We start from the raw sequence: 14,062 nt of genomic DNA on the forward strand, positions 1-14,062 counted from the left end.
AACTGAGGACCATGAACTGTGTCCTTCCTAAAGGAAGATTCTTGAGGGGCAGAACACCTGAGTCTTGGCTTAGAGACCTTCTGCTCCCAGAGACCTTGGATTTCCATCTGCAAAGGGGGTACAAGCTTAGATGCCATTCTCTCACCGAGAAGCCAACACTGAAGCTTTGGATCGCTGATACGGACAGCCTCCAGCAATGCCAGAAAACAAACCTTGGCCTGAAAAGACTCACTAGGGGATGTATGGGATTGGCTTAAATGTCCAGTGTCTAAAACACACGTGTCACCTTGAGTTCCTGTCGCGGAATTTGCTGTTCTTTCTTACCTTTGCCCTTGGCCATCTGATTTGTCTTTCCCCAGGGGACCTCCCTGTCAGGCCCGAGGGTTTAGCATGAAAGGGAAGAAGTTCCAAGGGGCCCAAAATGTTTCCTTAGTGGAGGGAGAAATAGAAGCTCCAACGTGGCCTCTGCTCAGCCCCTGACAAGCATGTCCCTTCTGTCCCTGCCATCCAGAAACATGAAGTGCCAGGGCGTGGGGAAGATGAGACTGAGGAAGAGGAGGAGGAGGAGGAAGTAGAGGAAGACATAAGCTCCAGCAGCAGCGACGCAGATGACAGCGACGAGGAGGAGATGGAAGACGGGATGGGCAGGGGCAGACACGGGCAGAGTGGAGCCAGGCAAGCCCAGCTGGAGTGGGATGACTCCACCCTCCCCTACTAGCACCCCGCTGTCTGGGCCTGCCACCTGTCCCTTTTGTAAGCCCCCCCGATGTATGCTGAGTCTGTCACCGTCACCTCTGATTTCTATGCCAGTGTGGGCAGGCCTTCCCCTGCTCCTGGAACCTGCCTACACAGCCTGGGCACTCCTGTGTCCCAGTCCTGGGGTGGTTCCAACAAGCCCAGTGTCATCCTCAATGGGTGGGCTTCGTCCTGCTCCTCCCCTGGGCCCCCCAGCATCCTGTCAGCCAGTCCACAGAGCTCTGCCTGTGCTCTTCTCTGCAGGGGAGAAGGGCAGCCTCTGTGTCACTCACCTCCCCCAGGGTCCGTGTTCCCCAGACCCTTGGTCTGCAGCTCACTGCGGGTACCTGACTCAGTCATCTCTGCACACAGACCCACAGGTTCTCCTTACCTGACTCTCCAGGGGGCTTCATTCAGCCAGGTGGTCAAATGTCACATACCTGAGGTCTTGGTCCTTAACACTTTAACGAAAGTCCTTGTCGAGGCAGAATTAAGTTCACAGGGAGAGGTTCACACACACACACATTCGCCCCAGTTTGGAAAGCCTTTCCCTTTGAATTTTCTGAGGTCACATAAGCTGGTACAAAAAGTCTGAAACCGTGGCCACAGCTGGATGTGGTCACCACCCAAAACTATCTGAGTCTACCTGTCTGGGCAGCTGCTGAAACCACCAGGACTGCCCTGCTCACCCAGCAGGAAGCATAGGATCCAGGAAGCATTCCACACAGGTACTGCCCCCAGGTGACAGCGGTGACAAGCCTGCAGCCAGGGATCAGAAGGAAGGGCTGATGAGGTGACATCACTGGGCCTCATGGTGGGCTCACATGTGGGAGACGGGGGTGGCTGGGCTCTCCCAGGCCAGAGGGTGACCCGAGGTTGGCAAGGCTCTCATCACCTAGGCGTATGGTCCCTCGTCTCACATTTCAGACTGGTTTGCCTCTTAAGAAAATACATTCTTCTTGGATGTATTAGAACAAGCGGGAATGGCAACAAGTCTAAAATGAAAGTTTGGAAGTGTAACTGCTAGGAATTAGCAGCATATCTGCGATAATAACAGCTGCTACTTTCTTATAAAAAGAGCAATGCTTTGGGTGGAGGGCAAATGTAACTGAAAACTTGATTTATTTATTTCTTGTTTTTAATAAGGAAATCTTTTCCATCTCCTTCCTAACACGGACACCTCATGAGGAGAATTGTTGCTATAGTAACTAGTCTGTGATCTTTTGTGGCCAAGAGAATTGCAGGCAAGAATTAGGGCCATTACAGGACTTCCTGTCTCGGGCTTTGTCCTCAGGATGTGTGATCTGTCCCTGTGCTGCCAGCTGCCCTCCGCCCAGCCCATACTGGCTTGGCACAGGCACGGAGTTGGTCCCTAGTCACAGTGGTATTCAGGTTCAAAAGCTGGTTCAGAATCTGTTCCTTCTACTCCTTATGTCATTGAAACAGTGCTTCTGAAAGGAGACTGCTGTCAAGTCCTCTTGTCTGACCTTCACCCAGTGAGGACCCATGATGGGCCTTTGTGACCTTCTGATTCCAGAAAACTACCTTATGCAGTTTTTTTTCCATCACCTCAAGTGTTTTTTTGCACCTGTTTGCTCATTTGATCCTCGCAATAATTCTGTGAGGAAGTTGGGACATCTATTGTCAGGCACATTTTCGTTATGAGTAAACTGAGGTTCAGAGACCCAAGCATCTTGCTCAGAGGCATTCAGAGATATACAAGATTAGACTCCCCACTTTCCACTCCTGGCCCTGCGCCCACCAACCTGATTCTACTTAGGTTCATATTTACGCAGCTGACAGGCATTGCTGAGGACCTACTATGTGCTGTGAACTCGACCAGCCGCTGTGAGAAAAGGCTAAAGCTGAATAAGATAAGCATCTTCCCTCAGAGGACGAGATGGTGGCAAAGGAGAAACAAAGGGGCATAAAAATTACACAAGCGACCATATAGAGGGAGTGAGAAAAGTCACAGGAAGAAAAGAGGCGCATTCACAAACCCCACCAGTGCTCTCATTTCCCTTCTTAGGGAAAAACGCCGGCAGAAGTTTGGGGTTTTATATTCATTGAATGGAAATAGACACTTCGGGGAATTCTCCCAACCAAATATCCTTTTATTACCAGGCTGTACCTGCACATCTACAAGGAGAAAATCTGTAGGACTGCATCGTCCTCACAGTCCCTTTAGTTAAATAAAAAGATTCTAGGAGCTAACAGAATTCTCCCAAAATTATGGCAGCAAAATGAATACTTTTATGTTTAAAACCAATTCTTTCTGAATTGGACTTTGATTTAAAATATGTAAAGTAAGTCCAGCATTCATGAGAGCGCTTTTCCCTGCTCAGTCTTTCGGTTTGGTTGGGATTGGGAAGGTGTTTTTTACTCTCTGGCTATCTCTGATGTCTGCATCGCTTATTCAAGGTTGAGTGAGCTGTTTGGGGCATGTAACACCTTTGTGTGTTTGGGGGGCTTGGCGGGGAGGGAGCAGGTGAAAGTGGCACTTGGCTGGGGCAGCAGAATGGTGGAGCAGACTCAGAGAGAAACAAACAACAGGGTCAAGTCCAAGTCATTTCCATCCGCTCCTGCCGTGGGAGGTCGTACCGTATGCCAGTCCAGAGAGGAGGCACTGGGAATGGTGCTGCTGGGTCCAAGGACGTTTGTCATGTTCCCAATACCCTACTCCTCCCCATGGTGAGAACAGAAGGGGAGGTTATGTAAAAGTAGCAGAAGCATCAGGGCTGATCCAGGTGAGTGGGGAGTAATGTCCTTTGCCCTCCACCAAATATTCTAACCACAAGTGGAAAATGTCATTAATCAGCCCAGCATTTTCCAGGCTCCATATGCTGGTGTCTGGGAACCAGAACTCCCAGATGAGCCGGACACACCGTGGCCTCTCATCCAGACGTCAGCAACGGCAGATGCAGATTTGAACCCGGGCAGAACAGCTGACTGGTTTGGCCAGAAGCCAGACCATTGCTTATCTCGCCAAGTGCATGATCAGATTCTGCTCTCTGAAGCTTGAAAATAGACTGACACCTCTCAAGTAAGTCAGGTGATAGGCAGGAGGCGGAAGAGGAGGTTGAGAGGGAAAAGGCCAGCGCAGAATGAGTTACCCCAGGGGAGTAAAGCAATCAACAAGCTGGCCACCCGCTTTAAAGGATGCTAAAAGTATATTCTAGTAGGTTTAATCAAATGTTATACACCTGACCAAGGCCCAATCACAGAAATGTGATTTCAGTGGGATCTCTTTTCACGACCACTTTCTTGAATGTATTCAATCATCTATGGAGCAGGGCTGAGGCCACACACCTGTGCATGTAGCAAGGGCTACACCTTGTGGACATGGACCCTCCGGGAAGAGGGCTTGTCAGGCAGGGACTCTGGTCCTGCTCCCCGCACAAGAACGCAGGACATGGTGAGGCCAAAAAGGAAGGTCCACGGAGCCATAGATGGGGGAGTCACACCACTATATTCTCGCTGGCGGCTGGGTTGCAGACACAGCAAGCAGGAGCCACATGATCCGCAATCTGCCGTCTGCTTCTCTGCCAACCAACCAACCCGCCAACGTAGCCACAGTAGTTATATCAGTGGCTAATGGCTAACCAGCCACAGCACATGGCCATCTGATCACAGCTGATAGCCATCTACTACCTGAGCCAGCACCTTTCCATGTGAGGCCGAGCCTGGAAACTGCTCTCCTGGCTCTGTCCCCATAGGGCTCCTCCTGGTGGGGAGTAGCATTCTCCATTCCTATACATGTGGCAGGGCTCGGCAAACTTTATTGTAAAGAGCCAGATCGCAAATGTTTAGGGCTTTGCAAGCCATATGGTCTCTGTTGCAAACATTCAATTCTGCCCTTGTAGCATGAAACCAGCCACAGACAATACTTAAACAAATGAATATGGCTACGTTCAAAAAAAAAAAAAAAATTTATTTATGAACACTAAAAAGAAACGAGCCCAGTTGAATTCATATTATTTTCACATCTCACGAAATTTTATTACTCTTGATTTTTATTTTTAACCATTTAAAAATGGAAAAACCTTCCTGATCCCATGGGCCATGGAAAAAACTAGCAGCCAGCCAGATTTGGCCCCCGGGCCATAGTTTGCACACCCATACCCTATGTGCATGAAAAGCAGCCCTCTGTCTCCCGAGGGAAAGCAAATTGCTATCCTAGACTCTTCCTTAAACTACCCAGTGGTCTTTGCCTCCGAAATGAACAACCAACAACACCACAGTCTTTAATTAAGCTGTTTTAAAAGTCCACATTCTGGGGAAAAATGAAAACAAAGAACACTTGTTACTTGTTGAGTTGACTCAAATGCAGGCAAGCGTTCCTCAAGAGCTGCAGGCCCCAGGTCCCGGGACCACCCGAGTGCTCACCTCACTGAGCTAAGCGCTCACTCCCAGGCACCAGGCCTTCTCTGCAAGACCCAGCTCAGAATGATTTCTAAGTAGGAGTGTCCATTATCTCAGAATGATTTTTCTATTCCAGCCCGGCTTATGCCATCACTCTAAAAATGATTCTAAAGATTTGTGACTGTAATAATCAATAGCAACCTCATCAGGAGAAAGCCCGACCCAGCACACTTCAAAATTAGCAGTCTTCTTGGCTTTATGATTCAATATTAACAAGAAAAAGAAAGGAAGACTTTTTCTTAACCATCCCCTCATTTCAATGAACCAAATCGGTGTTACAAAAAAAGTGAGGGAGGGGGTGTAATCCTTTGGAAGAATTTACCAGTGCAAAGTAGGTATTTTTCAGGTAGGATAATTCTCGGGCCTTTGGAGGATGCCCAAAGCCTCCTGCAGTGTACTCCGGCGTGGTGCTGCTGGTGGTACACGATTCTCTATCTACATCAGACATTTATCGAGGCTGACAGGCCAAAGCCCTTGGCACAATTTAATTTTCATGTAACCGCTTTCTGTTGTCCGGCTGCAGACAAAGGCAATGAGCAATGAAAGTTTTGAAGTCTGCTCCAGCACCTTCATTTCCCTGTCTGTATTTGCTTTGCTTTGTAAATTTATTCTGTACCTGCTTTATAGATCTTGCTCTAGTTTTCCTTTTGGCACCAGCTAGAAAGGAGAGTTGGCCTTACAAGGGCTGTGGATCCAAAGCCAGACTTGACTATCCCAGGGAGACAAAAAGAGACAAAAGAAGTTACCTCCACCAGCACCCCAGAAACCTACCAGATATTTCCTATATGCCATCAGTGAACAGATGGGATTCTGCGTTTGCAGCTATGTTCGATGTAATTCAGCAAATCCTTGCTGAGGGCAAGTGGTGTGCCAGGAACGGGAAGAGAGGATGAGTGAGGTGTGGTCCTGCCCATGAGGACCTCCTGGTCTGGCAAGGTGTTGGGGTGTTTCCTTTGCAGTGCTGGAGGCTGTCTGTGAGTAGTCAGAACTGCTGGGGACAGGAGTTTGGGGTTGGGAGAGGTGGGGTAACTTGCTTTGGCCATTCTCCACCCTGAGTCAGGTGGTAGGACACACATTGCTGAGCCAACCGAGATGCTCTCTAGGGGAGCAGGCAATGCCTCTCTCCATGTTTCTTCTACCCTAGTCTGACTCAGTTCACTTGTAGATGAAAGCCAGTCATCCTGTCTACTGGGCCGGAATAACGTGGCTGAGATTCAGTGAAACTAGGCCAAAGGAAGTTCTTAAGGATGAATGAACAGCAGGCAGCCAGACCTCGAAGTTGCAAAGGGCGACCTAGATAGAGGGCTGGCATGAGCCACCACCCAAAGCCACGAAACAGCCTGATGTGAGAGAGCACCGCAGAGGCCGCAGGTCAAAGCTGAAGAGGGAAAAGGGCCTGACTCCCGAGGGTTCACGCCTGACTGTGGTGCAGAGGTTCTCGAGGTGCCCGCCTGGAGCAGCAGCAGCAGGGACACCTGACAATGAATGAGAAATGCAGATTCTCAGGCCTCACCCATAACCCACTGAGCCAGACACTCCAGGGATGGGGCCCAGATGGACAACAGAAAGTGGTTACATCTGTGTTTTAATGAGATTTCCGATTCTGATGGCCACTAAGGTTTGAGAACCACTGAGACGGAGGATGAGGAGACCAACAAGCTGGCTTTGGGAGGAGATGACTATTAACAAGATAAAATCACCGACTTCTAGTGTGCTGTGAGGAGACGAGGCAAAGCAAGGGAGCCCACACACCGTCCAGGGCCCTCCAAACTCCAGGCCGTACTCTGTGAAGCAGTGGTTTCAGAGAACCCTGGTCCTAGTCCCAATTCCACTCCTCCCCTCAGGCTTGAGGCCCTTCCTGCCGGTCTGCCCCCTTTCCTCCTGGAGAGGGACACAGCCCAATCCCCTCCAGATGAGAGATGCATTCCTGATCCTCTCAGCAGCCTCCTGGCTGAGTACTCCCCAGGGCCCTAGAGGACACGTTCATTTCTCCAGCCCAGCCTGGAAAAAGTCTTCTGATTAAATGTCCAACCAATCTTCTGAGACCACAGAGATCGTATCGAGAATAACTCACCTCTAACAGATTAGAACCTGCTAACAAGAACAAAGAGGGTTTGCCAGTCGATTGTGGGTGAGAAAGCTTGGGAAAACCAGACCCAACAGGAGGAGGTAAGATGCTTCTTCGTGCCACTTAGACCCAGAAGAGTTTTTTCTTTACTGCCTGGCCTCTCTTCATGAATTCTCAAAAGAAACATTTCTTTCCCAAGACCTTAAGCCAATTGTATGTGTTTCCCTGAAGTTAGTCATTTATTGCTAATGCCTCCTATGGGACAAAAGGACAAGGAATGGGATGCCAGGCAGTTGATGGAGAGACCTTTGGTAGTTCTGGAAGCAGAGTGAGCTCTGCTCTCATTGGCAGGCCTGGATCTGTGTCGTCAGATAAAACAGGAAGCCATTATGGACTGAGGGTGAGGAGCTCTGATCCAGCCAGGACACCAGGTGGACTGAGTGAGCAGTGAGAGTGCTTGCATTAGGAAGGCACAGGTGAGATATACATGGTGTCTCCCTGGGCAGACCCTATAAGCCATTTACATTTGTCAGAAATGCAAAGAGAACCATGTCCTGACACCTGCGAGTTCCCCCCATTCTAAGGAGCAGAGAGGAGCTGGTACCTCTGAACCACTGAGGTGACACGTCTCCAGAGTCAGGGTCCCACTCCATGAGAACTTTCAGCTGAAGGAAATGGAACCACAGTGGTCCTCACCTCCCATGCCCCTGGTGGGGTGCCTGATCAGGACCCTGGAATACATGGCGTGTGCTCCCCAACTCTTTCTTCCTCTGCGGTTACAGGCCCCTTCCTCAGGGCAGGCAGAGTCACTTATCTGTCATAGCACTCTGGGTGTCTCGCATGCACCTGGCCCATAGCATGTGCTCAGTAAATGCTGCAGTGCGTGGAAAACCAGAGGTCCCTGGATCTCCGTGAATGGGCAGGGTTTGAAAAATTAAGATGCTCCAATGGAAAAAGACTCTTCCATCTTTTCTCTTAGTGTATAAGTTGAGGTCCTTTATAAAGTCAGATCTAAAAGGAATGGACGTGCAGCCCATGGGGGGAGGATAACATTCTTATTTCAAAAATGGAAAAAGAATAGGAGTAGGGTTGCTGGGAGAGTGACCCCTTCCCTGCTAGAACCAGTCAAAGGAGCCCCAATCAAGAAGCCGGGGAGGATGGGCATTGATGAGCCCACTTGCTCGGCCCAATAGGCCATGGGCAGCATCCCAACTGAGAGAAAGCCCTCATCTGTTAATGACCTCAGCCCTGTGCTTCTCTCCAGTCCCTTTTATCAGATTCACTGCAGAGGAGATTCATCAAGGTGAAGCTCAATTCTCAATAGACTAATGAAAAGAGGGCAACAGACACGTGAAGAGCCAAAAGACAGACAGTGTGTATTAATCACAGGCAACAGAAACATGTCGGGTTTAATGTCTATTTGCTTTCATCTTGAAATGAAAATGCACCTCTGCTGCCCAGACACTTTTTTTCTGACCATTTCAGAACAGAAATGTGACAGACACATGCACACACACACACACACACACACACACACACACACACACACGTTGAGGATTCTTTTCCCCAACAGAACTACCAGAGAAATGAGCCCACAGGTTGTGACTATTTGCAGAAGCAGAGAACCAAGCCCAGGTCTCAGCTACAGATTCCACTCCCTGTGTGGAGAAGGGAGGAGAGGGACGAGGAGGCATCTGCCCTTGGGAAGCTTCAAGTTGTGCTCTGTGAGGAGGCTCTGCTTGTGCCTGTGGGTCACAGATGTGCACATATGGTGCACATCTACCCCTGGAGTCAGAAGTACATGCATCCTGGCCAACGTGGAACACCCACCCCCCAGCTCCCTTACACGGCCGCCAAGGAGTCTCTGATGTGTGGGATTCAGAAGCGGTCATGCTCATTGTCACTAGTCAATTTCAAGTGGTGGAAATAAGGCGAAAGCTTTTTGGAGGTCAGGAAGTTAGACTTTATACCCAGCGCCGATCACTGAAAAAGCAAGAAAAGAGAGATGGAGGTGACTCTGAGTTGGAGAGGGAAGAGGTGCCGCCCGATAGGAGTGACAGCAACCAGAACACCCCTCTCCCAGGAAGCCCGAACAGGGCTCTGTCTTGAAGGCTGTGTCCCATATCCAAGTTTCAGCAAACTCTGGGTACGTCTGGTGGTGTGACCACACAGGCAGTCAAATCAATGGCTTCCAAAGTCGGAGCTGTTAGAAGGTGATCTCAGTTCTTAATTGAACTAGTCGTGATGAATCAAGCCACCTAATTGCTTCCATCCTGACCTCAGTGGCTTCCAAGAAAGGTTGTGGGTGCCTAGAGCTGGACAGGCTTGGGAGGAGACGGAAGAAAACCAGCTGGTGACTTTAGAAAAGAAAGTGCATGTGGAAGTTGGTTGTTTTCAAAGAAATCTGTAGGTATGGAGTTCGGGGTGTTATGTTATTGGCTTGGACATTATAATGTCAAATAAGACTTGGAATGACTTGGTGGCACCTTAGTTTGGAAAATTAATTAATGTATTAAATATAAATTATCAGAGACAAATAGGCTAAGGACAGCTAACTATGTGTCATATCTACAATAGAGAAATAAGATAGAGCATGAGGATGTCGATGGTTCCAACACGTTTTAAATTCCTTAGAAGCACTGGTTTGGATGTTACACTTTTTCTGATTGTTGTTTACTTTTCGCTCTCAAAGCACTGAGAACAGTGCCTGGCATACAGTGGGAGTTTGGTAAGAGTTTGGAAATGGAAGGTCCAGCCTGTCCCAGCTCGATAGACACTCAGTAGTATCACTATACCCCAAATGAAATGAGCCATAGAGAAGCTCGGCCATCCCCCGTCCTAGAGCATCACCACCTGACTGAGGAGAAGACGTTGGGATTCACAGACAGTTCAGTGTCCAGCCAGCTGCAGGCACGGGGTCTGGCTCTCTGCTGACGAGCAGTGACAGGATGCTGCACATAGTGGGTTCACACCCCTTAGACCACATCTGCATAACACCCAACACGCTATTTCTACAGAAATGGGGCTGGGGCTTCCCTTCCATCGCCTCTGCCATTTCCTAAACACGTGGTGAAAATGCTGTTGAATTTTGCCAACTTCAGGCACAATTCTAGAACTAAATGTACAGGTCCTGGGGCTCAGCCAGTCTGAAAGGTCCAGGGGTTTGTTCTCTCAGCCCTTCCCTTCTCCCATGTCTGGAGAGGCCACCACCATTTAGGAGTCTTGGACAGCTGTATATTCCCAGCTGCCAACCCCAACGTGTGTGAGAAAGGTCTGAGGTAAAGAGGCGAGTGTTCTCTCTTCAAAGCCTCTGTGGTGTTGACACTGCAGAGAGAGGTAGGACCAGCAGCCTCGTGTTACAAAATCACCTTCAATCACTTGCTAGCTGGGCAGCTACTGCCAATCTGACCAGGGTGTCTCCCACGGTGGCCAGCTGTGCCACCAGGGGTGGATCAGTGTGTACTGGATGCACGTCAGATTTCTGAGCCCTTCTAGCTGCCGCACAGACTGAATCCTTTTAGTCTAGAAAATGTGTTTATTTGCTAAATATACTATTGTGTGTGTTTGAGTGTGATGCAATGCCAACTTTGGACTCTCACGTTAGAAGGACTGTATGCATTTATAGAATGTGGAATCTAATGTCAGGAGACCACATTGTAATCTTGCTCCATGAATGAGTTTGCTCAGTCGCAACACATCAGAGAAAATGCTCTACCCCTCCCCACATCTCTCTCAGCACCCCTCCCCTGCCTAATGAGCTGTCCTGTCCAATCAGGCTGACACAGAGTGAGGGGCGCTGACAATCTGTATGTAAATAAAGATATAGGAAGAACTAAGAACCATCAGAGGAATCTGTTGGGCTTCTCCCCATGACTGTGGTCTTACCCAAGTTGGAATCACAAACTTAAAATTTCTAACAATTAAGATTCTTGCCGTTTCCAAGTACTTTGTTAAATGCTATTCGACACAGACAGATATTTATTTTCAGCCTTGGCTTGTAAATGCCTACAAACTGATTCATGTTGGTGGTCATTATGACACTTTCTGTGAATTGGTGAATAAATATGATTTTAGAATTTCACAGTAAAGATGACCTCTGAGAGTTTTTATTCTTTAGCCTGTTTTATGAGGTGAGAACTGCTTTGACTGGGTCAACATTCTCTGGGGCCCTGTCTGAGGTAGATGCACGGGGAGGGGAGAGGTGTTGGAAATGGGGGGGGAGGGGTGACATGGAAAATTGTCCCCTTTCAGGCCTCCATCAGGGCACCTGGAGCAGAACTCGGCAGCCTTGTTACTGGAGACCAATGCAAAGACCAGCCTGATGTATTCGTTGAGCACCTACAAAGGGCTGGAGCTCTATGTGTGTGACTTTAATCCCTGCAGTAGATAGTTCTTACCGTTACACACGAAGAAGATGAGTCCCAGAGGAGCTGGGGGCACAGCTGTCTCCCTCCTAGCCCATTCCTTCCTGCTCATCCATGCTGACCTTCCTCTACACCCGGGCGCCACCCAGGGCCACCTTGCTCTAAAGCCCACTGGTGATGGGCTCTCCTCCCATCCAGATCCATGGAGATCAGAACTTCCCTTTGATTCTGTGAGTCATAGAACTGCTGCCTCTCCCTCCTCTTTGATATGGGGCTGACCCAGGAATTGAGCCTTACCCTTTGCTTCCAGAGAGAAAGAGGGAAAATTCAGTTTTCTTGGATGTGTTGGGGTCATGGAAAGGAGTCACAGGGCACCTGACACAGCAAACACTGCATATCACAATAGGCACTGTCATTTTTTAAACTCCTTCTGGCTACCCTTGTGCCATCTGCCTGCCTCTGCACCCTTCCTCTTCTCCCCTCTCCCCCCACCCCTCGCGCTCATCTCTCCCCATCCTTCTCAAAAGTGAAAAACAAGTTCCTTTCTTTTTCTCTTTGAAGAGCAGCTTCATCGGCTTTTCTTCATTGTCTGGTCTCCTGGCAAAATCCACAGCCGTCCTTCTACCCCAAGCAACTTACCCCGATCCTCTGCCAAATACAGATCGCTCACACCCTGAGAGGAGTCGTTCTGCTGATATTTATTACGTGGAACTAAATATTTTCTATTATATCCTGGAGTTAGCAAGGAGCCTAAGAAAGCTTTGTCTATTTGGGGGTCCTTCCATCTTCACCTTGGTAACTTACACACACACACACACACACACACACACACACACCCCTGGGCTTCCTCGAAGCCCAATGAAGCAGCTCATTACCACATCCCTGACCTCACCATTCCCTTATTCCCAAAGCAATCTGGGCCCATATTCTTGCTGTCTGATACATAGATTCTTCATTTGCTATCTGTGCCTATTCCCTCTCGTCTCTCTCAAAAGCGTCCCCTCATTCCTTAACCCCCACAGCAGCCGCCTCCCTCTTCCGCCTACAGACTCTGTGCCTGCCCTGAGACTGGAGCCAGGCTGGCTGGCCACAGAGGCTTTCAGGAAGCTACCCTTTCTAAACAAGGCCCTGGAGCTCTAGGGGTTCCCCAGTCCTCAGGGAAGTGAGCTACATTTTTTAACCTGAAAAGGTCTTGTTTATCAGATTTGAATATAGGGCTCCATATTAGGCTAATCTGATAGAGGGTCCGTGGAAAAAACTTAATAAACTCCAAAGAAAACAACTTACAAACTACTAAATGATGGATAAGGCTAGATTTCATCTCTAGTGGAGAGCCTGGAATAAAGCAAGAGCTCAGAAAGAATTCATCGAATTAATCTGGATGAAATCTCAAATCTAAGGTCCTCAATGACCTGGCCCAGCCTACGGTTTTCTCCTTATTTCTCCCAGTTGCCCAGCATGAATCCTAGGTCTTGGTATCCCTGAAGCATGTGGTGAACGTTCCCAGCTCCATGCTTTTGCTCCTGCTGGTCCTGCTACCTGGAATGCCACCCCTCCTCCCGTACCTTAGACCATGGAAACCTTATCCCTAATGGGAGGCTCCACTCCCAAGGTCCAGCAGGACCTTTCTCAGTGATGCCATCCTGGATTTCCCCAGTGGAATGTCATCCTACCATCCTCTGCACCCCTGGGGCCTGTCCTGATCTATGGATAAGTGCCCCGAGTGGAAGGGTGGGGGACAGGGCCCAGAACATGTTGTTGTTCTAAGCTGAATTCAAATGCCTGCAGAGGGAAGGCAGGCAGCGTGAGTAAGCATGGCTACGTGGATGGGGCCTCCAGTGACAAGAAACATGCGTGCCAAGTACAGAGGGGGAGCTGCCCTTGTGTTCCTCAGGATTCTTCTGGTGCCAACTGGACAAGTTTAAGCAGAGGATACATAGATTTTGGCTCTTGTACACCAACAGTAAGAAGAGCTGGGGTGTGGTGGGGCCTCGCTGATGACCAGAAACTTACGCCTTGCTAAGCTGATTATAATTATATATAATAGAATTGCTGAGATTGTTAATATAGCATAAGTTACATATTTATATTTTTATATAATCATATAAATTATATTCTGTATGTTATCTATGTTTTATTATATAAATGTTATATTAATGTTATCTATTATATTGTATGTGCTATTACATTGTATATATTATGTATGTTCTAATAAATTATAATAGTTATGTTAGTTATATATAATTATATACTTTTATAATTATATGATATCTATTAATAACCTTAGCAAGACCTAATATATATTATATATAATCATATATAGTATATATTATATAATTACAAGTATATATAATTACATACTATATAATTATGTATATAATTATTTTATTATATTGCATAATTACAGCTATTAGTTATATAATTTATACTATTGAAAGCAATGTTATATACACTTCATTCAGCACTAACTAGG

At 48.0% G+C, this 14,062-nt stretch overlaps 1 protein-coding gene and 1 long non-coding RNA gene across 2 annotated transcripts in view; one reads left to right on the plus strand and one right to left on the minus strand.

The window, feature by feature from the left end:
- CLSTN2 (calsyntenin 2) overlaps positions 1 to 11,313 on the plus strand; it is a 570,678-nt gene extending 559,365 nt beyond the window's left edge. Inside the window, exon 17 of the mRNA XM_019747346.2 lies at positions 512 to 11,313. Coding sequence (XP_019602905.2) covers positions 512 to 718 — 207 coding nt within the window. The 3' untranslated portion in view covers positions 719 to 11,313. The remainder of the gene's footprint in view (positions 1 to 511) is intronic.
- LOC141567216 (uncharacterized) overlaps positions 1 to 14,062 on the minus strand; it is a 163,278-nt gene that overhangs the window by 6,759 nt on the left and 142,457 nt on the right. The window lies entirely within an intron of this gene.

This window comes from Rhinolophus sinicus, linkage group LG10 (genome assembly GCF_036562045.2).
Source record: "Rhinolophus sinicus isolate RSC01 linkage group LG10, ASM3656204v1, whole genome shotgun sequence".
NCBI classification, from domain to species: Eukaryota; Metazoa; Chordata; class Mammalia; order Chiroptera; family Rhinolophidae; genus Rhinolophus; species Rhinolophus sinicus.